Source organism: Colletotrichum phormii (assembly GCF_030913505.1).
Source record: "Colletotrichum phormii strain CBS 102054 chromosome Unknown BDP81scaffold_11, whole genome shotgun sequence".
Taxonomy (NCBI): domain Eukaryota; kingdom Fungi; phylum Ascomycota; class Sordariomycetes; order Glomerellales; family Glomerellaceae; genus Colletotrichum; species Colletotrichum phormii.
The window spans coordinates 1,097,365-1,121,138 of NW_026851453.1; the positions used below are offsets into that span (position 1 = coordinate 1,097,365).

The 23,774-nt window shown below is 52.8% G+C and overlaps 5 protein-coding genes across 5 annotated transcripts; 4 read left to right on the forward strand and 1 right to left on the reverse strand.

Moving 5' to 3' along the window:
- Positions 1-5,008: 5,008 nt before the first annotated feature.
- On the forward strand, positions 5,009-6,294 carry BDP81DRAFT_450158 (cyclin; the record flags this gene model as incomplete). Its single annotated transcript, XM_060592491.1, has 2 exons — positions 5,009-5,215; positions 5,281-6,294. 2 exons carry the CDS (start codon positions 5,009-5,011, stop codon positions 6,292-6,294), a joined length of 1,221 nt encoding a protein of 406 aa, XP_060444852.1.
- Positions 6,295-6,396: 102 nt separating this feature from the next.
- BDP81DRAFT_35578 (uncharacterized protein) lies at positions 6,397-7,268 on the forward strand. Its single transcript, XM_060586294.1, has one exon. It carries the CDS (start codon positions 6,498-6,500, stop codon positions 7,113-7,115), a length of 618 nt encoding a protein of 205 aa, XP_060444853.1. The 5' UTR covers positions 6,397-6,497; the 3' UTR covers positions 7,116-7,268.
- Positions 7,269-14,179: 6,911 nt separating this feature from the next.
- BDP81DRAFT_429341 (MFS siderochrome iron transporter MirB) lies at positions 14,180-16,548 on the forward strand. The gene is made up of 4 exons (XM_060590510.1): positions 14,180-14,473; positions 14,543-14,813; positions 14,890-15,232; positions 15,313-16,548. The coding sequence occupies exons 1-4, from the start codon at positions 14,220-14,222 to the stop codon at positions 16,245-16,247; spliced, it is 1,803 nt and encodes a 600-aa protein (XP_060444854.1). The 5' UTR covers positions 14,180-14,219; the 3' UTR covers positions 16,248-16,548.
- A 458-nt stretch (positions 16,549-17,006) lies between these two features.
- Positions 17,007-18,607, forward strand: BDP81DRAFT_320431 (uncharacterized protein; the record flags this gene model as incomplete). The annotated part of the gene is made up of 3 exons (XM_060584526.1): positions 17,007-17,039; positions 17,122-17,634; positions 17,687-18,607. The coding sequence occupies 3 exons, from the start codon at positions 17,007-17,009 to the stop codon at positions 18,605-18,607; spliced, it is 1,467 nt and encodes a 488-aa protein (XP_060444855.1).
- Positions 18,608-20,899: 2,292 nt separating this feature from the next.
- BDP81DRAFT_461559 (Vps53-like protein) lies at positions 20,900-23,499 on the reverse strand (the record flags this gene model as incomplete). The annotated part of the gene is made up of 3 exons (XM_060593788.1): positions 20,900-21,562; positions 21,614-23,406; positions 23,457-23,499. The coding sequence occupies 3 exons, from the start codon at positions 23,497-23,499 to the stop codon at positions 20,900-20,902; spliced, it is 2,499 nt and encodes an 832-aa protein (XP_060444856.1).
- Positions 23,500-23,774: the final 275 nt, after the last annotated feature.

A 23,774-nucleotide genomic window follows, 5' to 3' on the forward strand; every position in this document is an offset into this window, starting at 1 on the left:
ACGCACGCACGGCACAGCATAATTCAATTCCGTGACGTCCAGTGGTCCAGTGGAAACCAAACTACCTGGTCCTGCAGGAGATTCCACACGCACCAATCATCCGTCCCGAGCACGACTACCACCCTGCTGCCAGCCTGTCACTGCCTCCTCAGCCTGGGCCAAGTCTGACTCTGGCATCCAGTGAATTGGCCCTCGGCCTCTAGGCTCTGGGTAATCCGTAAGCCCTGAAAGAGAAGGATACCGAAGCCCCGTCTCGGGCTTCTAGAGTACCTTCAAGGGAACGGTCCCAGACCCGGCTTCGACGAAACGAACAAAGACGGACGTTGGTTGTTTTTGTCTGCTTCACCCCTAAGCAGCCGCAGCAGTAGCATTAGCATTAGCATCAGCATTTGCATAGTGTTGGTTGCTTCGACCGGCCCAGTCCAACCCGTCTATCAGGCCGTTCCTTTCATCGAACAAGTTGGCGCCGTCGAATTACATTGCCCCATTGCCTCCCAATCCCCCCCCCCCCCCCCCCCCTCTCTCCTCAGAACCTTGATCCGTTGGCTTTGTTCGTTTGAAGTCTTGACGCCTCCTGCCGAACCTTGTACCGTACAAGCTACTGCTTCCTCCTGCGGGCCGTATCTTGCGGGTAATACGTGGAAACGCACCATAATCTCGGACACACAAAGAAACAAGTGGCAGATACGGAAGGAAAAAAAAAAAAGGAAAAAAAAAAGCACAACTTGAGGATAACCAAGGCATATTGGTACCGAGTTGCGCTAAGCCCAGGCATTATTCGAGAACAAGGAAAAGGCGCGCGGAGCTGCTGCACAAAACCGGACATTTGACATTTCGAATTGGCATTGCTACCGGCCTGCGGTTGCGGATTACCACTATTCGTGCCACTGCCACTAGAGCTCTGTACGGCACCTTGCCCCCCGTCGCGGCGTCGCCCTGTATTGTTGGGGAAGAGAAGGGTGTCAAAGGTCCCACGGAGGGGTGCCCAGGCCAAACCAGGACCAAAGCTCGTCAGGAGCTGCTGCTGCTGCGCTGCTGCGCACCACCACGACGCACCACAAGCACCAGCTTTGTCCAATCGACGGCTAGTTCGCTCACTTTCACACTTTCCGACGATCCACTCCAGCAAAGGTACTGCTCACTTTCTCGGCGGGCGGCGCTGTGTGTCGACAGGCATTCGGCTTGCTGGGGGTGGCGCGCAGACGAGACGAGACAGGAGACACGACGAAGGCACGGAGAGCAGCAGGACGGTACCTACTTGTTAAACGTGCTTGGACAAGGCAGACAAGACAATCAGACGATTGTCAGTCAGAGAGGCAGTCGACAGAACAAGCAAGCAGGCAGGCAGGCGAGCGGCGAGCGGCGAGCGGTGTCGACAATTCGATTGTAGACGCAGTCATCCTCATCCCTCGCTTCAGGCTTCACGACCTACGGAGTAGGCATCAATTAATACGGCGACAGACAGGAGAGGCAGAGACAGCATTGTTGCTGCTGCTCGGCAAGGAACCTTTACCTCAGTCCTCAGCCTGCTTCGCGCAGCTGCACTTGCAGGGCACATCTGCAAGGAAGAAAGAGGGTCGGCTCACTGCAAGTAAAGTGAGTAAGTCCAGTCCCGTCCAGTCCTCGGTATCCGTAACGTACAGGCAAATAATACCACCTACCTTACTGCGGCGCGCTACATGCTAGAGGACGAGACAGACGAGAAGCGCAACCACTCACTTTCCAACTCAAGAACTGACCTGAGGTATTCGTACAGTAGTAGTCTGCTTGATTTCCTGGTTGTGACCGTCAGCCAGCATCAACATTTGCATCGGCGCATCGGCGCATCAGCCCAGCAGCAATAGTAACCTCGACAGGTAGACCACAGGCGATACTTCGTACACATAAGCTGGCTGGGAAGCCAGGATAGGCGGTCTTGAAGGTACGTACAATTCAACTTTGGAGCGGTTCCATGTATCTTTATGCCGTGCATTGTGTGTGGAACTACATCTTGGTCACTTCCCCTCTCCCCCCAGTTCCCTCTCCCCCCTTGCCCTGTGTCCAGCCCAGGCTCTTCCCTGTCGATATCACAACAAGATACTTTGGGTTTATATGCAAGAGCAGCGGCAGTGGAAAGTACCGTGCCGTTTCTTGGAATCCACCTGGGGGGACTTTGTACTTGGTAAGTTGGTGCTGGTGCTGGTGCTGGTGCCGACCCAGGTGCATGTACTCCGTACTCCTTACGGAATATGTACCAAGCATTCGTACCGGCACCACCAGCTCATTCGCACTTGTTCTCTTGCACACCCCTCCCCTTCCTTCACACTCTCTCCCCTCTCCACCACTCACTCTTCTTCCCGTTCCTCCTTCTCCTCTCTCCCTCGTTCATCCCGGGCCCCTCTTCTCCTTCTCTGTCTTGTCTCTCTCACACATGGACACCTACGGAAAGTAATAATCATCAGGGAACAGGCACGAAATACACACTTACGACACCCCATCATTCCCACCTGCCCGCACACACACACACATTCTCAGAAAAAGGGCCAAAGCTGCACCTTTACGTAGCTACTTGGTCCTTGTACCCAGCCGTCAGCGGGCCCCAAAGTACCTTTTTCTCTCCTCGCAGGAGAAGGGGAGTGGCAGAGAGACCGAGAGACTGAGAGAGAGACTCGACCGGCCGGGCCTGTTAAAACACCTCGGCCCTCCTCCCCAACCCTTTACCTACCCTCTCCTCCCCCTTCTCTCCTCCTCCTCGTCCCTCCCCATCCATTCATTCCCTCCTCTTCCTCTCCCCGAAGACAGTCCTTCCTGACTCCTTTGCTCGCCGAAAACGAATAAAGGGTCTTTCCATTCTCTAATCCTCTCCCCCCCCCCCCCCCTACAGAGAATAGGAAAAAAGAGGAAGGTAGGAGAAAGAGAGAAGACTTAATCTGGCGACGTCCCTTCCCTGACTGAACCGACTCGTCTCCCTCGACTCCCAACTCACCCACACCACACCAACCACGCCCAAAGCTGTCAAGGTCGAACCAGCTTCGTCTTGCACACGCCCCCCTCACACTCCCATCAACTCCCCGACAATCCTCGACATTTGGAAACGGTTCGCCAATTCCCAAGTTTTCGAGCTTGCAGAGTGTGACCGGAAAAGCCACAAGAGAGCAGCAGGACACGCAACAAAGAGAAAGAGACTGGCACTCGATTTAAAGATATAGTGAAGAAGACCTTGATTGGTATTTTCTACACTCTTTTTTTCATCACACAAGACAAGAAAGATCCCACGTCCCTCCCGTTCCTTGCATCCCTCTCCCGACCGTCCGCCCTTCCCGCGACGACCAAATCCAACCCCACACCCCCTGAAGGATTCCTCGCCTCGACGACGACGACGACCCAAAGGAACTCGACTCGACTCAGACGTGCAACTCCCACGACAGCAACAAAACCCACACACCCATCTTCGGCCCTCCGACGACTACCACGAAACTCCCTTTCGTTCCGCCGGCCTGCCATCCCGCCCTCATTCCTTCCAAGAGCCCCTTTGCGATCTTGGATTGTGTCGGCCCAACCCTTCTCGAGCAACTCCCGTCTCCAGAAGCCCGATTCTTCGTCCCCGTGGATTGCCAGTCCCAGGTTCCCTGGACAAGGAAAGAAATCCATTGCTTTCTTTCAAAGCTTGTCAGACCGTCGAGAATACTTCATACATGATCCCATCAGGATTATAGTATAGATCATCCCTTTTTGTACTTCGGGCACCGTCTGTGAAAAGGTACGTTTTTTTTTTTTTTTTTACTGCAACAATGCAATTTAGATGAAGATGTGGTGCGCCTGTCCTGCCTAATCATCACCTTTCAACCCGCCCTGCTCAGTTCCAGCCTGACGACGGGATGAACCTTCATCTCCATCTTCCAAACCTCCCCCTACCCAGAGCTTCCTCCGTTCACCACCACCTTTACTACCATTTCCACTTCAAGCACTCATCCCCATTACGTTACCGTATCTTGTCAAAAGTCGGTTTCTAAACTCTACCTCTTTCCTCCCTCACAGCTTTTGCGTGCCGTTGGTATTTTTACTCAACGATCCACGTCCACAAGTTTCCCCCCACATTCGCCAATCAACCAAACCACCACCAGTCCGAGGTCAGGATAGCTCGAGGGGATACGTTCGTTCGTCGCTCCCCCAATCCAACCCTCAGGAATTGTCTCAATTTCGTCTGTCTTGACAGTCAAAGTTGCACACTGTGGCGGTAAGCCTCGCCATCACTTCACTCTTGCCCTTTCCCCCACACAGTCCCTCAACCTTGCCCTCTGCTCGCCCCCTTCCGCCCCTTCGATCCTCTCATTGCCTAGCCCACAGTCAAGAGACGCCAATCTGGATGATTCCCCCATCTCCCCTCGTGCCAATCCATCTCCCCACCATCCATCCACTGGTCGAATCAGGGCGACGCTATCTGAGTTGGAGATCTGCCCCCTTTGGATCGGCACCAAGCGGTATTTACAGAAGCCGGTTGCTCCTTCACCGCGCCCCGTTGTCGATCTTTGAACAGCTGCCTGCCTCACTTTGTCCACTGCTCTAGGCTTACTCGAGCACCTGCAATCGTCTAAACGAACCGCGAGCTAACCCAATCTTCTCTCTTTTTGTAGAGCCATCCACTCGACCTTCTCTCATAAACGGCCAAGTTTCCCGGCCACCTTTCCGTCCGTCCGTCAATCTCACACGAGGAACTCGGTCTCGCATCATTTTCGGCTTCTCATCCAGCCACAGTCACTCTTTTGCCGGACCCTGTTCTCTTTCAACACGCTCCTTCTAATACTAATATTCTAATCCCTCGGTTGCACTATTCCACTCTTTCACAGCACCGATTTTGAAGACTTTTTTTTTTTTACCGTTTCTTTTTTCACGTCTTTCCGTCTCCGACCACCAAAAAAAGCTTCCTGGAGAACTTCATCGTCATTCTTTCCCGTTTCGGAACTTCGACTCGTCAGCCAACCCCTCCCCCCCTTACACACGCCCTCGACTCACCACATCACAATCCAAAATGGCGTACTACCAACAACAACAGCAGCACTCCGACCCTGCTTTCTTCACAGAGGACCACGACGAACCCCAAAGGCCACGAATGGGCACTCGGGACGCCGCCAAGATGATTGCGAGGCAACGGCAGGAGATTATCGCCAGCGAGCTTTCCCGGATAGCTGGTGATGAGTACTTGGAGGATATCATGAAGCACATGAGGCACATGGAGGTAAGAACACGAGGAAGGAGCGGACTGTCTCAATGTGGGTCGGGTTTACTGACACCTAGCTTCAGGATGAGACGATGCCTGATGCCAATCTCATCGATATGCAACGAGAGATCCAATGGTATATGAGACCCTACCTCATCGACTTTCTCATCGAAGCCCATGCCGCCTTCGCCCTCCTCCCCGAGACTCTTTTCCTCACCGTCAACCTCCTCGACCGGTACTGCTCAAAGCGTGTCGTCTACAAGCAACACTACCAGCTCGTCGGTTGCGCCGCTCTACTGATTGCTGCCAAGTACGGTGACAAGAAGGACCGCGTGCCCCAGATCCACGAGCTCAACAACATGTGCTGTGGCTTGTACGACGCCGGCATGTTCACCCAGATGGAGATGCACGTCCTCAACACTCTTGAGTGGACCATCGGCCACCCCACCGTCGACTTCTTCACCCAGCTCATCGTCGCTGAGGAGCACGACAACGTTGAGGTTGAGCACATGGCTGCCTACATCTGCGAGATTGCCCTGTACCACCGCGACTTCGTCTCTACCAAGCCTTCCATCATGGCTCGCTCATCTCTCGCCTTGGCAAGAGCGATCCTTGGCGAGCCCGAGATCAATGATGGAGAGTGGGACCACGTCGAGAACGTCACCCTGCTGACCCTCTCTCAACACCTGCACAGCCCCTCCGTCGCCCTCGCCAGAAAGTACTCATCATCACACTACTCTGGCGTCGCGAAGAAGCTTGCGTCCTTCATGGCTCACCAAGCCAGCATTGCGCGAGCGCAGTCGGGGGTCCCTCCGAGTCCGCCTTCTGAGTCCGCCTCAAAACACTCAAACATCTACAGCACCCCCCACAAGGGCCACGGAGCTGTCGCAGGAGTAGTGGAAGGATACATGACCCCGCCAATCACCCCTGATGGCGCCGCGTACGGAACCGTCAACAAGGACCCATACTCCATTCCCCCGAGATGCCCGGTCACCCCGACGCCGCAACCCAACACAGCGGCATACGCGCAACAACAAGTGCAGCAGCAATACGCCCCCTTTGTACACCAACACACGACGGGCCACCATCTGGCCTAAACGTCGACTAACACGAGTCGATCCCAGCAGACCGACTTGTCGGTCCGCCCCGCGGAGTCCCACACAGCGAACCAACGCTACGCTACGATACGGGCAATCGAAGCTTTTCCCTCATTCTACCCGTGGCAGGGCAATTGAGCGACATCCCAGGAAGTGGATTAAAAAGGAAAAAAAAAAAGATTTGTTTGCCGCATGCATACAGAATGGGTTTTTTTTTATTTCACACGTCATGGCATCGAGCGATTTGTTTTAATGCAACAAAGTCCATTTTCACTCAGCAGAAGTGTCCCAAAAAAAGGAATACGGATCATACCCCAACAACCCCCGAGTTATTTTTTTCTCAACAGCATTCAGCGGCTTTTTATTACATACACAATACACATCCCAACGAAGAGTTTTTACGTTCGCGAGATGGTCACCCCAGGAAGGGTGAAGGATTGAAATCACAGCGGTCATCCTTCCCGGTAATTGAAGTTGGATCCGGGCGACGAGATATCGACACCCCCGACCCATTCACCAACACGCCAATGAAGGGACGCCAGCGAAGGTCAGATTGTAGGGTCTCACGACGAGATTCGACCCGAATGGAAATTCTTGAAGGAGGAAGAAAAAGAAGCAAAATGGATTTTTTTCGACGGATCGGCGGGGCCTCGATAGACTTTGACCAGATGGGAAGAGAACTCTTGGCCTCTTTCAAGGAAGGGAAACATGCGGCCATTGAGCACACGAATTCCTCCTGGCCGGTTTACTTTTTTCGCACCTTGGAATCAACCATTTCGAGAGTGGTGGACAGATTGTTTTCCCTCTACTTTGACCATTGAAGGCCGGATATCCCCTAATTGGCCGACAATGGATACAAAGGGATACCCGGGGAATCGGTTTCTGGTCCACACGTTACTTTTGGAGACAAGGCTGGATTTGTTCTCTTTCGATGACCAGAAGAAATTTCTGGATGGAGAGAAGGGAAAAAAGGGACGACCATGATACGGTGTCCCCCTACCCAGCCGGGGCGAGAGCCCTCGAGACTTTCGTATAACCCGCATTTGGACTCCCTTAGGTGTAAGGTAGTTGTACAAAGGCACAAAAAAAGAGTAAAAATTCTCTGCTACTTTTTCGATCACATTCTCTAGTTCCCTCGACTTTTGTGTGCCATGTCTCTGTGTTTGTGCTCTGTGGTGATGTCTCTCAATGATGAATATGGTTTGGCTGGTGCTGGGCCTCCATGTGTGTGACGGACGGGGTCGGCGATGGTCACACACAAGGGGGGAGGGTCGAGCTCCTTGAAAGCCCACATGGGAAATGAATTGTCCACCTTCCTTCCTTTCATCCCCCTGCCCGCCTCCTCCCCCCGGTGCTTGGAAGCGTGGGCTGCGCGGGCTAATCATAGCTGTTGCATTAGTGGTTTTTCCCGCTACACGCGGGATGGAGCGGCAGGAGGCCTACTATTGGACTTTTTTGATGATGTCGGGTAGGTTTATGCGCTGGATAAGGGTATGCATGTCACTATCTTATGCTATGCGAGTGATTTTCGAATGAGCTTCTCGTGCTGGTTGGAAGTCTTTCTCAGTTGGCTGAGGTGCAATGGGTTTGCGCAGGACACACGCGAAATGGTAGAAAAAAAAGAAGAAGAAAAATTCGACATGAGCCGCGTCTGTGAATCACTACCGTACAAATGTTTGGATGCCCTTGGGATTCCCATGTGAGGGGTTTAAAACACCATGAAGTGCACGAAGTCTTCATCTGAACACTGGAAAGCTTGATGGAGGGTTTGATCTTTTCGTCTGAAAATTCGCAGTGACATGACAGACACAATTCCGCTTGGGGAGTGACATGACGAGAGATAGGCTGAGCCTCTTTAGGGAGTGGAGATGGGAGAGAATTAGTTGGGTTATGTAAGCTATTCGATGCAGGGAAATGAAAGATACGGACGGGAGGTACCTCGTACTTGTAAGCTCGGGGGGGGGGGGAGCCGGGATGTGAGCTGTGCATTGCATGGTTTTCCAGGTTCTGTGTCCGTGAGATGTTGCCGAGTGTCCTTATTTTGAGCCGGATTTTAGGTGAGATTTTGAGGAGGGAGGTTGGGAACTTGGGAACTTGGGATGCGTAGGATTCGAGGACTGACGTTGGTTCATGGAGATGGATGGTGGTGGTGGTGTTTTCTCCCTTTTGTGTAACGAACGGTGTAGTTGCGTATGTCTCAGGGCGGATTTTTGTCGGTGAGTGCTTCTTTTTTTTTTTTTTTTTTTTTGGAAAGGTTGCTCGAGGATTGAACAAAGGCCTTGGGATGTGCCCTACAAAGTCAAAGGATTATTGCAATTGAATCCAAAATACTGTTCTAGTGCTCCGTATTGTCGTAACTATTCTACCCATCATACACCACTGTTGGCAGATGAGTTTGCCAGAGTCTACAATGCTATTGATGCATCTTGATGTTCCAACCTCTCCTATTTTCTTGCTCGTCGGGGGTTGCCTTGTTACAAGGGGGATTTTCGTTTGCGCATTGACGGCTTTTATGCGACGGGGGTTGGGGGTTGAAGCAAGGGGGGAACTTTGAGCTTTCGATGCGTTGGCCATGTGGCGGGATGTGCGCGCATTCGGATTACTAGGTATCAGCTCGGGCTCTCATTGATTACCTCTTTGGTTGTGGATGAACGGCTTGGATTTGCGTCTTGAATACGGAGTATTGGTGGCGATATTTGGGTTTCGGTCTGGGTTGACGGTGAGTCACATTCGGGAATCATGGGGGGGGGGGGGGGGGGGGGGGGGGGGGCATGATGCGAGATCCCTCCTCACAAGAAATCCACCCGGGGCGGCCGGAGCGTCACGGCGGGATGGTTAGGGGGCCCGGACCATGCTTTTTTCAAAGTTGGTCCTTTGGAGTTGGGGCCTTGGATCTTTGAGAGGTTGATAGACGTTGTGGTTGATATTGTGTATGTATGTTGATGAACGAGGATATTTATTGGTCTGTGTCGGCACAGGGCAGGGATCGTGCTGGCCTTTTGACCATGTGTGAAGTACACATCATCTCATCTCCCGTACGCGTCAAACGGTTGGTGGTTCGTCTGATCTTATTGGATTTTTGGAGTTTTATGCTATTGCTTGTGAAAGCCGGGGTCATCCCGGATTTTTGATTATGTTGTCCTCGCTGGGAAGGGTGTTTTGTGATTTGTACATGGCTTCGTATGCATGGATGATGGGGAGGAAGGGATAAGGGGAGGGTTTGGATTCCGGGTTTTGAGAATTCGATGTTGGAGGGATCGAGATTTCGGATGGGGGATATTGTAAGCGCATGAAGGACGGCCCCGGGGTGTGTAGGTAGATGACTTTGCGCGCGATGTCTGCTTGAAGAGTGTCGAGCAATTTCCGATGTTGGGAGCTTGGAGGCACGTGGGATTCGGGCGGCTTGCGTTCGCCGTTAGGTCATACGTTGATGGTCTTGTGAGTATGTTTGCGTAGAAAGGTGAATGCAAATGTAACTTTGGGCTGTGCGTAGACGTTGAGCTCACTGCCTACGCGTTCTACGAGTGGCCTTCCTTTGTTGTCTTCGGCACTGTCGGATGGGGCCTGATGCATTTTGAGATGGGTTCGGGAGTCCGGGGGAGGGGTTAAGCGGCTTGAGATACTGGTCACGGTGTTGGAAGGAGGAGGACGAGTTTTTGAGAATGGTGGCGAGAAGTATCAGTCAGTGACAATCGTTGTATCTTTCTCTGCCTGAGAATCACGAGGTTGGGCGGGGGAGAGGTATATTGATAAGAACAAGTACGATGGTCTAAAAGTAAGTCTTCGAGATCAGGCATTAGGCGGACGTCGAAGAGAGGAACCCAATGCGATGATCAAAGAAGATGCCCTCGTCGGTGATGGATCAAGATGCGGGGGGGGGGGGGGGGGGCAATGTGATGGACGGTGTCTTGACGGCGGAGAGGCGGCGTTGGCGTCTTCGACGCAGTGTGCTTGACAAGTCGAGATTGTTCAAGCAGATGGCAGACCTACCACAGAGGCAGTCTTGGATTCAGAAAGTCTTTGGGCCATGGTCAGCTGTTTCTAAAGTGTCTAGGTCAACTGGGAGAAGGACGGCCCACGGAAGGAAAGCGAATAAGCCGAATTGTGAGCCTTCTCAACGGGACTACGCTTGTCTGCCATGTATCAAGGTATATATACGGCGTTGAAGAGTAGAGTATGCACCGACTGAGTACTTGGAAACTAACTACACTAGGCGACGTACGTCTGCTTTTGTACGTCCTAGCGATGACTTTTTTCTGTTCGTTTTTCTCATACTTGGATGCGATGCTACAAGGACTGGTTTGGACGCATGCAAGAGCTTCAAAAGCAAATCTCGTCGGTTGAGTTGATTCTATCACGCCTTACTTTGAAGTATATTTTCATTCCGCGGGTTGTCAAAGCTATGTAGTCAAAGTTCTCAGCTCTACCGTTCAGCAAGGGTACATGTTGCTGTTGAGTTACGTCATTGTCAAGTGCTGAGCGATTTGTCGCTAATTATCTCGTAACTGGGCAATGGCCCCATCGGTCTCTTCCGTATGCTGCTATAGACGTATCTGTTGAGCATTCTTTGATGGATAGCAGCAGCGGACCGCCCTGTGTTTGCGTGACAGCTTGATGCCCTGATAGAAGCTGACAGAAAAGCCTCCAAGGATGTCTACGAGAAACAGCATCGCGTAGCTTTAGTATAAGGGCGTTAACCTTTAAATTGGATTGATTGAAAAAAAATCAGATCTTTAAAGATTGGATTTGAAGGGATTTGATAGATTGTATACTTGGCAAACCCTGCCTAGGTAATCGAGGGCTGTGGAGCTGCGCCAGCGACCAGTACATCGCATTATATGTGAGCACGTCGAAGGCGAGAGGGAGTTTTCTTCAACTAGGTCTTCAGTATCTAGGAAAGCCAGTACCTCATATTCCGGCTAGTGACAAGACCCTCAGGGCATGAATTATGATCTAAACTTGAGGCTTACTTGTATATATCGTACAGTCGCGATCAGGTCACAAGGGCAGTGATCTGTCGGATTGGAAGCCCAATTCGACCGTGAGTAAGGGTAGAGCAGGGGCCACCTCGAGAGGGTACAATTACACCTCGACGGTCCACCTAACCTCCGGTTGGAATCTCCCCTCTACTCCTTACGCACCAGAATCAATCAATACAGAGATATTGATACTTCGTCACCCCCAGGACCCTACGGTTCGAACCAACTTCCCTGTGATAGGGATACCAACAGATCACTTTGGCAGAAAAGCATGTTTAGATGTCGAGAGTCAACGACTCCTGGCGCAAGAGTTCACCCGCCGAGGTTGATATTCAATTGTGAGCGAGCCAACTGCGATAGGAGTTTCCGACGGTTCGAGCGGTGATCGCTCCGCAAACCTGATAAAGCGAATCTTTTGGTCGTTGAAAGGCGACCGTGACGACCCCGGAGCCGGGCCATAGGAGAGTTTCTACCAGGTAGACTGAACATGACTTTGGAAGACTGACTAGAATGAACGAGGCTTTGTCCCTGCAACAAGACTCGCCACGAAGCGAAAGTTAACCATGTCTGAAAAGGGGTGTAAACCTGGATGTCTCGACACCTCGTTTGTAGACGGTGAGTCTCGACCTCGACCTCCGGAGCCGGACTTGATGAAATGTCGGATATCTGTCTGACTCTGTGTTATTTCATGCTTACCTCAATCATCCCCTCAGATCTCTTAACTATTTGCCACGGGAAAACCTGGTTGATGGCTGAGGATAGGGTAGTTATTTGGATGTTGCCTTTGAAGTTGGAGAATTGTGTCGTTTCCCTCCAGATATGACATCCCTACCTTGTTGATGAGTTTTCGCTGGAATATCAAGGCCTAAATCCAAATGAAATCTACATATTTCCGAGAGCCAATGAAATTAGGAAGGAGTACAGACTGAGCATACATACTAGAACATATTGTCGGCTCGTTCCGTCCCCTTATAGCCTGCATTCAGCCTTCGGGTTAGCATCCTACGGTATAGAGACGGTTTAAATCGAGTCATTCGTGAGAACATCGATTGTTAACGTGCATCTGACGGATCTCTATTCTCTTTGATTGCTAAATATAACGGTTTAACAGGATCTAAAATCTCAGACTTGAAAGGGGTCTCCCATCTCAGACGGGAGATAAAGCTAGCCCATACTCTACCTCGACTTCGCGTACTTTAACTTTCTGTACGGATCTCCAAACTCGGTGCTACTTGTAGGTGAGAACTCTGTAGCCTCCACTCTGGCTTTGTTGACTCAGAAGTGGTGAAAGCTGACATTCTTGAAGGAGCGGAATCCTAGAGCACCACCAAACGACTAGATCACGCCACCTGGACGGGATCACAAACTCCACGTTCCGAAGAAGACCTAGCATCTGATTCATTGACCAATTCAACAAGTAAACCAAACTTCAACCGGCTATTCTCCTTGGTAGACTGTTGCGTGGCGAGAACAAAAGTTGACTTGGCCGTTTACGCATCTTCCTGGGCCTTAAACATTGGAAGGGAACGCCGAATACACCGACCGGCGCTCTGAAGAGGTAAAACTCTTCATGGCCGGTCTCAGTATAGAGCGCGACTAGGGGATTGCTCTTCGGACGTACTACGTAATGGGTGTCTACTAGAAAGAAGTATCGCGTTCGCTTGGAGCAGGACCCGCTGGCGGCCCATTTCTCGTGAGTCCGTAATCTTCCGCGCTTCTCTGCTGCCACTCGAGACTCTTTTGAAGTGCCTCTCGAAAGACTTCTTTTCAATTGTGGCGGCGTTACTGTGATCCAATTCCCCAAGAAGCTTGGGTTGCCATGCAAGAGCTGGCGGACCGAAAGCCCGTAGGGCTGGGAAGCCAAGAGTTCATCAAGACAGGACCAGGGCGCAGGTTTCCGCATTTAGGGAAAGCTCCTGAGGGTCCACGATGCGGTGCCAGAAGTCTCTCTCCGGAAACCTTTCTCCGGGTAGATATTTTGCTTCAGCCCCAAGTCGAGAGGCCGAGACCGGGATACAAGCCGCATGTGAATGCGAAGGCGACAACACAAAGCATCGAGAAGAAGAGATGCTATTGGTAGAATGTCTAAAGCTAACCTCGGAAAAGACCCAGCAGTCAGCTCCCCCTCTAGCCTCTAGGAACGGCTCACCGAACAAACCACGCAAAACCATAGATCGGACACAAAATTTCTGTTGCCTCTGCTCGGATTCCTCTTACCAATAGCTTCCCCCCGCGCCAGACCACTTCCGCGATAGCGCCCCGGCCCGCAAAGCCAAGTCCGGCCAAGCCTGGCCAAGTCTGCAGTCTGGCCCATCTAATCTAATCAATCAGATAACACCATCCCGAGCATCTTCGCCCGCCATCCCACTGAAAAGGTTCGGGAACCCGGCACTACGGGTCTCTTTTATGCCAAGCTCTGTCCCCATGTGCTTTCGCAGGATCCTTCGCAAAAAGTCCCCAGGGCTCTTCTTCCGTCTCGTCTGTCTTCTCTCTCAACACCATCCTATAATTTGGCCCCTCATCCGACACCATGATGGGGTCGCTTCCCGACCTCTCGGTTCCTGGGCGCGAGCAACGTACTAGTGAGGTAGTAGCCCGACTTCGGTCTCCTGCGCGTGGGTTTGTGTTCGTACTTTTTGACTGTAGACTATGCGAGCGTGGGCGAGTCGAATATCCGCATCTTATCAGATCATAGCCTGTTGTTGGAAGGTGACGTCCTGTGCGTGGGTCAAGTTGAATCCTTCCGGCCGCTAAGTTCGTGATGGGATGGTTTAGAACTTAGCGAGGTCACCAATAAGTGGCACGCTAGAAGGGCGGCACATATTTGCGTCCTCTGAAAGGTCTTTAACTACGAGCGAACCCCCCCCCCCCCCCATCGCCGGCTGTGTTCCCAGCCTTGCTCATTTGTCTTTTCTGCACTTTCGTGTCTCTGGTGTAAAGCCGATCATGGCAGTGATTTCGCAGCTACGTGAGGCCCTCGGCCGCAAGCAGGCCCCAGTTGACGATGCTCCCATAACCCTCACCACGGCGCCGGGTGCCGCCAACAACAACGACGACAAGGAACTGGGTGAGATCCCGCCCGACGACGAGAAGCCGGGCGAGGAGCAGAGGGTCAGCCAGGAGGTCCAGCATGGTGTCAAGTTGGCGCAGGCTTTGACTTTGACGTGGGGCAAGAACTCGCTGATTGCCATCTTCATCTTGTAAGGACTCCTTGTCGGATCTCTCGTAACTTGAAGAGCGATGTGATTGATGGTCGACACTGTTTGTAGCATGTGGTTTCTGTACCTCACCAACGGGTTCCAGAGTTCCGTGCTGTACAGCTTGACGCCGTTTGCGGCCAGCGACTTTGAGTCGCACTCACTGCTCCCCGTCATCGACATTGTGTCCAGCGCCATGACGGCTTCGGTGTACATCCCGCTGGCCAAGATTCTGGATCTCTGGGGTCGAGCGGAGGGGTTCTTGCTCATGGTGCTCTTCGCAACGCTGGGCATGATTATGTTGGCCGCCAGCCAGAACCTCGCCACGTATTGTGCCGCTACGGTAAGTTTGAACCTTTGCCGCATTTGATCGACAATCACGCAAAACGACCAAATGCTCACGCTTGAGAAATCCCTAGGTCTTTTGGCAAGTCGGCTGGTCCGGTTTGACGTACAGCATCGACGTGATCACGGCGGACTCGACCCACGTCAAGAACCGAGGACTGGCGTTCGCCTTCACCTCTTCACCCTACATCATCACTGCGTTTGCCGGTCCCAAGGCCGCTGAGGGCTTCCTCAACAACGTTAGCTGGCGCTGGGGCTTTGGCTGCTTCTCCATCGTTCTGCCTGTCGTCGCTGTGCCCATGTACAGCATTCTGAAGTGGAACATCCACAAGGCCAAGAAGCGAGGCACTCTGGTGCGCGAGCCCAGCGGCCGTAGTTTTGTTCAGAATGTCTGGTGGGGTCTGATAGAGTTTGATGGTATGTTCTTTCTTCCCACTCAATGGACTCTCTTCGCCATTGCTCAAGACTCGGGGAATTGCTGACCGTCTTGACTACAGTCCTTGGAATCGTCCTCTTCGCCTGCGGCCTCGTCACCTTTCTTCTCCCCTTCTCCCTCGCGAGCACCGCCCCAGACGGCTGGAAATCAGCCTACATCATCGCCATGATCGTCACCGGCTTCGTCGTGCTGCTCGCCCTCTTCCTCCTCAACGAGCTCTACCTTGCACCCAAGCCCTTCCTCAAGTTCGAGTTCTTCTCCGACAGAACCGTCATTGGCGTCTGCGTCCTCGACATCACGTACCAGGTCGCCTACTACTGCTGGAACAGCTATTTCACCTCCTTTTTGCAGGTCGTCAACGACCTTTCCGTGTCCAACGCGGGCTACGTCGGCAACACTTTTGACGTCGTCTCGGGCGTGCTCCTCTTCATCGTCGGCTTCTCCATCGCCAAGACGGGCCGCTTCCGCTGGCTCCTGATGGTCGGCGTGCCGCTGTACACGTTCGGCCAGGGTCTCATGATTTACTTCCGCCAGCCGGGCCAGAGTGTCGGGTACTTGGTCATGTGCCAGATCTTCACGTCGATTGGCGGCAGCGTCTTCATTCTGTGCATGCAAGTTGCCATCCTCGCGGCCGTGGACCACCAGCACGTCGCTGCCGCGCTCGCGCTGCTGAGCGTCTGTGGTAACATTGGCGGCTCTGTGGGAAACACGATCTCTGCGGCCATCTGGACCAACACGTTTGAAAAGGCTTTGGAGCGAAATTTGCCCGAGTCTGCGTTGGAGAGTCTGGCGGATATCTACGCGGATCTCGATACGCAGCTGAGCTATCCTGTGGGCAGTGATGAGCGACTTGCTATCCAGAACGCGTACGGGTATGCACAGACGCGGATGCTTGCCGCTGGAACCTCGGTGATGGTGTTTGGCTTCATTGCTATATTCATGATCAAGAACTACAACTTGAAGGAGATGAAGCAGACTAAGGGTCTCGTATTCTAAGAGCTACAGGTGGCTGAGCTCTGGCAAAGGGATGTTTTATTTCATGGACTGTGTATCACTTGGTCAACTAAGCCAAGTCGGCGAACACCGGATGTGGTTGATGAGAAGGACGTATGAAGCAAATGATGAATGCATAATTGAAGTCGGTACAAAATCTGGACAGTTATTGCAACCGTGAATCAATTCTTTCGCAATAGAATTGAGGGGCTGTGTCGTTGTTATGCATCGATTTGCAAAGGGGCGTAAAGGGGGGGATTGCTTGGAGATGGGTATTGATATTGAAATGGGATTTCATGCACTACTTCTATTGTTGACGGCATCGGCAGTGACGTTGCAAGCCGGCGGGAAGCAAAACAAAGCTCAAAGTACGTACCCGGTGCCGGTCGATAACGGGTGGACTCGGCGATGACGTCGACCAATCACCGCTGACGGCCGGATCAAGCCCGGACCCTTCGGTGCTGCTGCAGCCAGTGAAACGCCAACGGGTGGACCCACACGGCGGAGGCTTTTCCCCACGCCGTTTTTGGAGGAAAGAAAGCACTGGTCTCGAGTGCTTTGCCTCTTTGCGGTCTGTCGCTGACCTTTTTTCCTTTGCCGCCCACGCGAGTCCACTTTCTGACCTATCTTACCTCGTCTTGAGAGTCGAGCTACCTGACCACCCATCTCCCAAGAAGCTGTTCGACGTCAAAGATCCGGAGCTTTCAAACACTCCCTCTTCAGTAGCACTTCTTGGCTTGACAACTGGTTGAAACCGACAAGATGTCAGCCGACGACCAGCAGTTTCTGGACGTTGTAAGTATCATCCGCCCCCACATCACACCTCCAAGCTTGTGATCACGAGAGCTCTACTGACACCGCCGTTTTCCTCCCACAGCTGTCCTCGCTGCCCAACAAGATCCGAGGCTACTCTGACGACCTCGCAAACCTTATCAACCCCACCGTCGACAAGGCTGCACAGGCCGTACGAGAGACGCTCTCCTCCTCAGAATGGCTGCCCGACTCGGTGCGGCCGAAGCCCCCCGTCCGCCACATTCCCATCGAGGTGATAGCTATCAGCCGGTACGAGAGGCTGCACGGCTGGGTGAAGGAGCACAAGCTGTTGACCGGTGCCATCGTCGCCGTCGTGGGCGTCGTGGCATACCGATCGTACAGGAGTAGCAGGTTCTGCAAGAAGACGCGCCGGGCGAAACGGGCTAGGAACGGTGGCCGTCTCGAGGTTGTCGTTATCGCAGGCTCACCGACACTACCTTTGACGAGATCGCTATCACTCGATTTCGAGAGGAGAGGGTTCATCGTGTACATCGTTTGCAACGCTGAGGAGGATGAGAGCATGGTGCACAGCTTGGCAAGGCCGGACATTCTGCCTTTGACCATTGACACAACGGATGTGAGTAGTAGAGTCGGTGTACAGTTTAGGCCTTCACTGACGTATCTTGTAGCCCCCCAGAGCTGGCGCAGCCATCGACAGCTTCGCCCAGTACCTCCAATCACCACACGCCCCGGTACCGCGGACGAGGCCCAACCATCTGCAGCTTAAGTCCGTCATCCTTATCCCGTCGCTCAACTATCAGACTTCACCCATCGCCACGATCCCGCCCTCCAGCTTCGCAGACCTCTTCAACACCCACCTCCTCCACCCCATCCTCACCATCCAGGCCTTCCTGCCGCTCTTGACAACCCGCCTAAGCCCGCCCGGAGAGAAGTGGACGCCGCCAAAGGTCCTCGTCTTCACTCCCTCCATCATCTCCTCCATCAACCCCCCCTTCCACGCCCCCGAGGCAACGGTCTCCTCCGCCCTATCAGCCTTCACCGAGGTCTTGACGGCAGAACTGCGACCTCTCGGCATCCCCGTGACCCACATGCAGCTGGGCACATTCGACTTCACCGGCTTCCAGCCCGCGAAGCATACTCATCCTTCCCAGAGAGGTCTCCTCGAAGGCGGCCCCGGTGTCGACGCCGACGCCACGGAGACCCTCATGTGGCCCGAGAACGCCCGCCACGCCTACGGACGCAACTTTGTCATGCAGAGCACCTCTGCCATCTCGGCCGGTCGCATCCGTGGTTTGAAGGGCAGCTCCCTCCGTCACCTCCACAACGCAGTCTTTGACGTCATCGATGGGTCCATCACCAGCGGCACCGTCCGCGTCGGCCTTGGCGCCAGCGTCTACGGCTTCGTCGGCCGCTGGGTGCCCCGCGGTCTCGTCTCCTGGATGATGGGCATCCGCCGCGTGGACGAGCTGTCGGCGTGGCAGACGAGCTCTTATGATGGATCACTCGATGGCAGCGACAACGACGAAAACCAAGACTTTGTTGCTGTGCCCGACGAGAAGTTGGATAGCAACGTTTGGAAGTCATCTTAGAAGGACTTGGCTTTGGCTAGAGTCTCTCCCATTGGGATGTGTCTTCACAAAGAACGTTCCAAGAAATGAACCCTAGTCAAGATGCTCGATGAGGCGTAGGAGCCAACGAGCCTGCCGGCTGCTGATGTTAGCCGTAGCCGACGACTCTGGGCTACCGAGGAATGCGCTTAGGTGATGGGGCTACGATGAGCCATCTGGCCGTATCAGCGAGTGAAGCCGAGAGCGGTTTCTGAAAGGCCTATCTATGATTGACGAACTCCACTCGGATCTCTTACCACATCACTACTCGTTGGATTAAGCGTATAATTATGATAGTAATTCAGCGCTGTATCGTGGTTGAGCCTGCGGCTCTCTACACCCCTTCTCTCATATACCTTGCAAGTCTCAGCCTCTGTGATCGTTTTGTGTGTCAACTGTGTGAGGGGGGGCTTTTAATGGCTGGTTTCATCATGACATTATTCCATTGCCCACGTTTCTTTAAGCATACCGCCAAACAACCTGATGATAAGTTAACTTCTCAGAGACAACATTCCTCTAGGAGGCTCTCAAACCATACCTTGCAAGTCTCGCATGACTCGCCCACACGGAAGTAATTGAATGGTTGAGTTAGCTTGCTTCGAGGAGCAACGATCACTCGTCACGGTTTGTATTCTGAGATATATACATTCACCACACGTTCTTTGGTACTCCTTAGCCGATGTGACTCCTCGAGAGCGTTCTGAATTGAAAGGTAGCGGGCCTTTAAATTCCATCTCCATCAGTCTCTCATGACTTGCTGACGCACAGCGATTAGATGAAGGGGGTGAATTGCTTTGACAGAAAACATGCCATTCGTCGCATTTTGTATCACCGCTCGTATTCGTTCACGACATTTGCACAATGAAAGTGCGTGATGGATAAAGGCTGTTATATTAAGATAAAGAGACATTTATTACCTAGGGAGTAGCGAGAACAGGTTTCATGATTTCCACAGCAGCCTGGAACTTCAGAGATCAAGCAATGTCGAGGGAGTCGATGGCATTAATCACCGGTTGTCTTGGGAATCATATGGAACGGCTGCGCGAGGCCGGGAGGTATTTATATCAGGCAGGTCAGGTCAGGTGAATTAAGGGTTATAGGAGGAGGAGGGAGCGGCCTTGTGCTCCAATGGGTCAGGGGAAGAAAGGATGGATAGAATGGAATGGATTATTGCCCTCTCGTATTAGTTAATGATATCCAGATGAAGAACTTCCGACGGACTTTGGGTTATATAAAGACAAGGAGACGTTTATTCTTGGGAGGGGATCTCAGGACACAGTAACTTCCACTCATTTTCAGATTCGGGAGAACCTCTCACCTTCGTCAACAATGGTTAGATAATAATTATATATATGATAGATGATGGGGTCCTGTTCGTGTATGATAGACCTCAAGTCACATGCAGACAAGGAGATGTTCATTAATGACCACGATGTATTTGAGCGCAGCGATAAGCCTGGTGCGACATACATCTTACGGCTATCCTTATAGCTAGATCTGGGATATAAAATCTTGGAATCGGGCACCATAACGGGCGGGCTTAGTGCGCTTAAGCTTCGGAATAGACACGAAGCGTCCCGTAAAACTATCACGGGATGGACTGTTGGGTATTACTAGTATCTCGTTACCAGACTCGTCGCTATCGAAATTGGGGTCGCTATTGCTATTCTCGATGGAATCGCCGCCGCTTCGGGTCGTAGGGCACAGTGACTTCTAATTATTTCTAGACAGTCTTTTTTACAACAGTCATCTCTAGAATCTGGTAGACCCGCTCGTATTCGTCGGCGATGTTTGCACGATGAACGTGCGTGACTAATAACGAGGGTCGTTTGGATGTATAGACTTTGGGTCACATCGAGGCAAAGAGACACCTGTTTGTTTGGAGGGGATCTCGGGGCACAAAGGTTTTCTGGAAAAATCTCGATATAAGGGAAGCGAGTCGATGGCATTAATCATCGGTGCCTTGGGGATCATTTGAACGGCTGCGTGAGGTTAGGGGGTATTTATATGAGGTGAGTGGGTGGATTGAGGGTTGTTGGTAGGGGAAGCAGGAACGGACTTGTGCTTTGAGGGGCTGATGAAAGAATGGATGAAATGGGTTGTTGTGATGATGAGAATGGAATGTCTGCCCTAAGGAAGTAGAGAGTCAATGGCACGACTAAAAAGACCTCAAAAAGTGGCAGTGGCAGTGGCAGTGGCAGTTGGGACCATTCTATTCAACATCTATCCAACCCTACTTGCTGATCCGTCAAACTAAAACCACAAGTCCCCGACTCATCGTTGCCCATCAGCACTATCGTCCCTCTTCCCGAACCTGGCACCGAAACCTCCAATGTCCCTCCGGAAGAACTTGCCAAAGTTCTTGAGGTTCTCATTCATAGTCGCCTTCTCCGTACCCGCGATGCCCCCTGGACCGGTTCCCTGTCCAAGGTCCCTCGCCGCGCTCAGAAGCTTCTCGCCCAAAGAAGTCGCATCAAACTTGCTTGGCAACCCGGGCATGGCGCTGCTGGCGCTGGTGAGAGCGGTGCTCGCGTTGATGGCTCCGAGACTGGAGCTGCCAAGTCCCGTGGTCGCCATCAATGGCGTCAGCAGTGGAGACTGCTGGACGAGCTTGTCACTGAGGTTGCCCTCGCGGTGAATGCCGAATAGTTCCACAAGGTGGCCCTGGTCGGCCTTGCGGACGCCCTTGAGGTCGAGAATCTTTCTAAAGTTGGTGTCGGAGCGATCGGCAATATGGATCAGGTAGGCTTGGACCAAGCCCTCTGGCGGCGAAGGGCGGACTTGTAGCGTCTTGAGCAGAGGGTCTATGCGGTTCATTGTCTGGTTCACTCGCTTCACATAGCCCGCTGGTGCTGCGTGTGGTGTCGACGATGACTTGTTGTGATATGACAGGAGATTCTCGAATGCTTTCGTCAAGACGTACTTGTCAAGCAACATCTATGATGGGATCAGTACGTGTGTGAGGGCTTGAGTATGGTGCGATCCTACCTGTTCAGCGCCGACCTCGGAAACTGGGCGGCATTGTACAATGTTGCTTATGTAGGCATTTACAAGATGGTCCACCAAGTTATCGCAAAACGCTCTGGCGTATTGCTGTTTGACCAAAAGGCCTAGGATCTCCTCGGCCTTGCCATTCACGGAAGATAGAAGCTCACCAACATATGAGCTTTGATCGCCCACAGTCTCCATGGTGCTCCAGCCTGTGTTACGCATCTCGCGCCAAGATCCCTCGCAGGCGATCTCAACGTTGCGTACTAATGTCAGCACGGCAGCGCTGGCTACGCCAAGGAAGGCATCAGCCTGCGATGACAGGTCCACTTTTCCAACAAGCTCGTTGTCGATGCGCTTCTTTATATTCTCCTCCAACTGAGTGGTATTTGTAGACCAGAAATCTGCTGTGTTCAATACCAGAATGACGTCTTGGATCGGGGGCCCTTGAGGCCCAGCCCTTTGCAAAATATGCAAAAGAACTTGCTGTGCGTATTCGTCGAGATACTTTGCCAACGTCTTTGAAAGATCCAACAGTCTATCGCTGGTAGACAGTTTGGCGCATTGCGATAACGTGAGTTTGTAAAAGTGGAAGAGCTCAATGGCCGACGATATGACAGCTTGTGTGGAAAATTCTTCGTCTTCTGGCAGCAGTGGCTGGTTTCGGTACTTTGGTATCATTGCAGCAAGCTGCTTGTCTTGCGACTCCACCCACAAACTCAAATAAGGCTCGAAAGCGGTTGATATAGAGCCGTGGAAATTTGATGCTCTGTCGTCGGATGAGCTTAGGGTGTCTATGCTGGCGCGTGGTTCGTTGGCAAATCGCCTTTCCAGACCGTGTTCGAAGTCCAAAGTCTCCTGTAAACAGCTCAGGAGAAGGTTGACGTCGATTTTCTGCCCATCCGTCTTGCGCATACTTCTTTCGAGAATGCCCTTGAAATCGTCTCGAGTGCCGTCGCAGAAAGCCATGGCCAGTAATTCATTCGCGCGCCAATGGGGCGGGAAGATGACGGCGTGCTCATCCTCGTGAGTCTTGAGCATGCGTTTGAACCACGCGTACCTGCGGCCGATGTTGTCCAGGTTCCCGGCCTCGTCGTTGCCCCTGAACACCTGGCGATACTCGCGCAATTCTGTGTTGACGTACCAGTTCATCAGTCGCGTCCGAGCCATGTCGCCCAAGGCATCCATAACCAGACAGGCCTCCACCAGCGTGCCCCTGCGCTGTGTGACCTCTCCCTTGGCAAATGCAATCTCAAAGTCTTCGCAGACCTGCTCCAACAGTTCCCGCTGCAGCTCCGAGACGCCTCTGCTCAGCGTGGCAATCTGTTCAATGCTCCTGTAGCTGTTGAAGTGCTTCATAAGCTGTAGCACAGCTTGTAGTAGGCTCGCGCAGTCTCTGTACTGCCTCGTCTTGGCCAAGCCTCTCAGCTGTTCGTACGCCGTCGTCAACATCTGAAGCCGCTTGAGAGCCGTCATGCTCAGGGTGAGGTTCCGTTTCGTGCCATCTAATCGTTTTATATCGGCCGTCATAGAAGTGATGTTCTGCTCGGTCTGGATTGCCCGGGACCGTACTGTCTCGATCTTGCGGAAGAGCTGGGCGAGTTCGGCTTGGGCTGACTGCATGCGCTCGAGGCTCGAATCGGGACCATAGGCCTGGGCGACCTCGAGGCTGGAGATTTCGACGGCGAGGTCATTCTTATGGTTCTGCAGTGTATCGGAGACGCGGCTGATGGAGGTTACGGTGGAGGGGTGCGGGAAGAGGTGGTTTAGGTGTTCGATAGGATCGTAGTCGGCTGCCTCAGGGTCAGAAACGAGCTGCGCCTAGCGGGAGTGGAATTCGTACCGGCATCGAGGGATGTTTTCCCGCCAATTGATGACCCGTTCATGCTGAAAGACGGTACAGACTTGGTCTGCGTTGAAGATGGTGATCTGGCGGGATTTGACGGGACAGGTTGCTGCATGTGTCAGATTCCCTGAAGAGTTGAGCTGCGTGTCTTGGGAGCTCCGAGTCGAGATGTCGTCACGTGTTAAGACGGAACGCAGGGGGTATCTGCGACGGGATCTGTCGTGGCCAATCGGAATGCGCTCCGAGAGGGTCCTCGAGCTCTGGAAGCAGGCGCCAGTGCGCCAGTGCGCCATTCCGTCCCGCACTTTCTGGATC

Coding starts and splice junctions, on each gene's coding strand:
- BDP81DRAFT_35578 (XM_060586294.1), top strand. CDS start 6,498: ATGGGTTTTTTTTTATTTCACACGTCATGGCATCGAGCGATTTGTTTT.
- BDP81DRAFT_429341 (XM_060590510.1), top strand. CDS start 14,220: ATGGCAGTGATTTCGCAGCTACGTGAGGCCCTCGGCCGCAAGCAGGCC. Junction 14,814..14,889: donor CCACGTATTGTGCCGCTACG/GTAAGTTTGAAC, acceptor AGAAATCCCTAG/GTCTTTTGGCAAGTCGGCTG. Junction 15,233..15,312: donor GGGTCTGATAGAGTTTGATG/GTATGTTCTTTC, acceptor TCTTGACTACAG/TCCTTGGAATCGTCCTCTTC.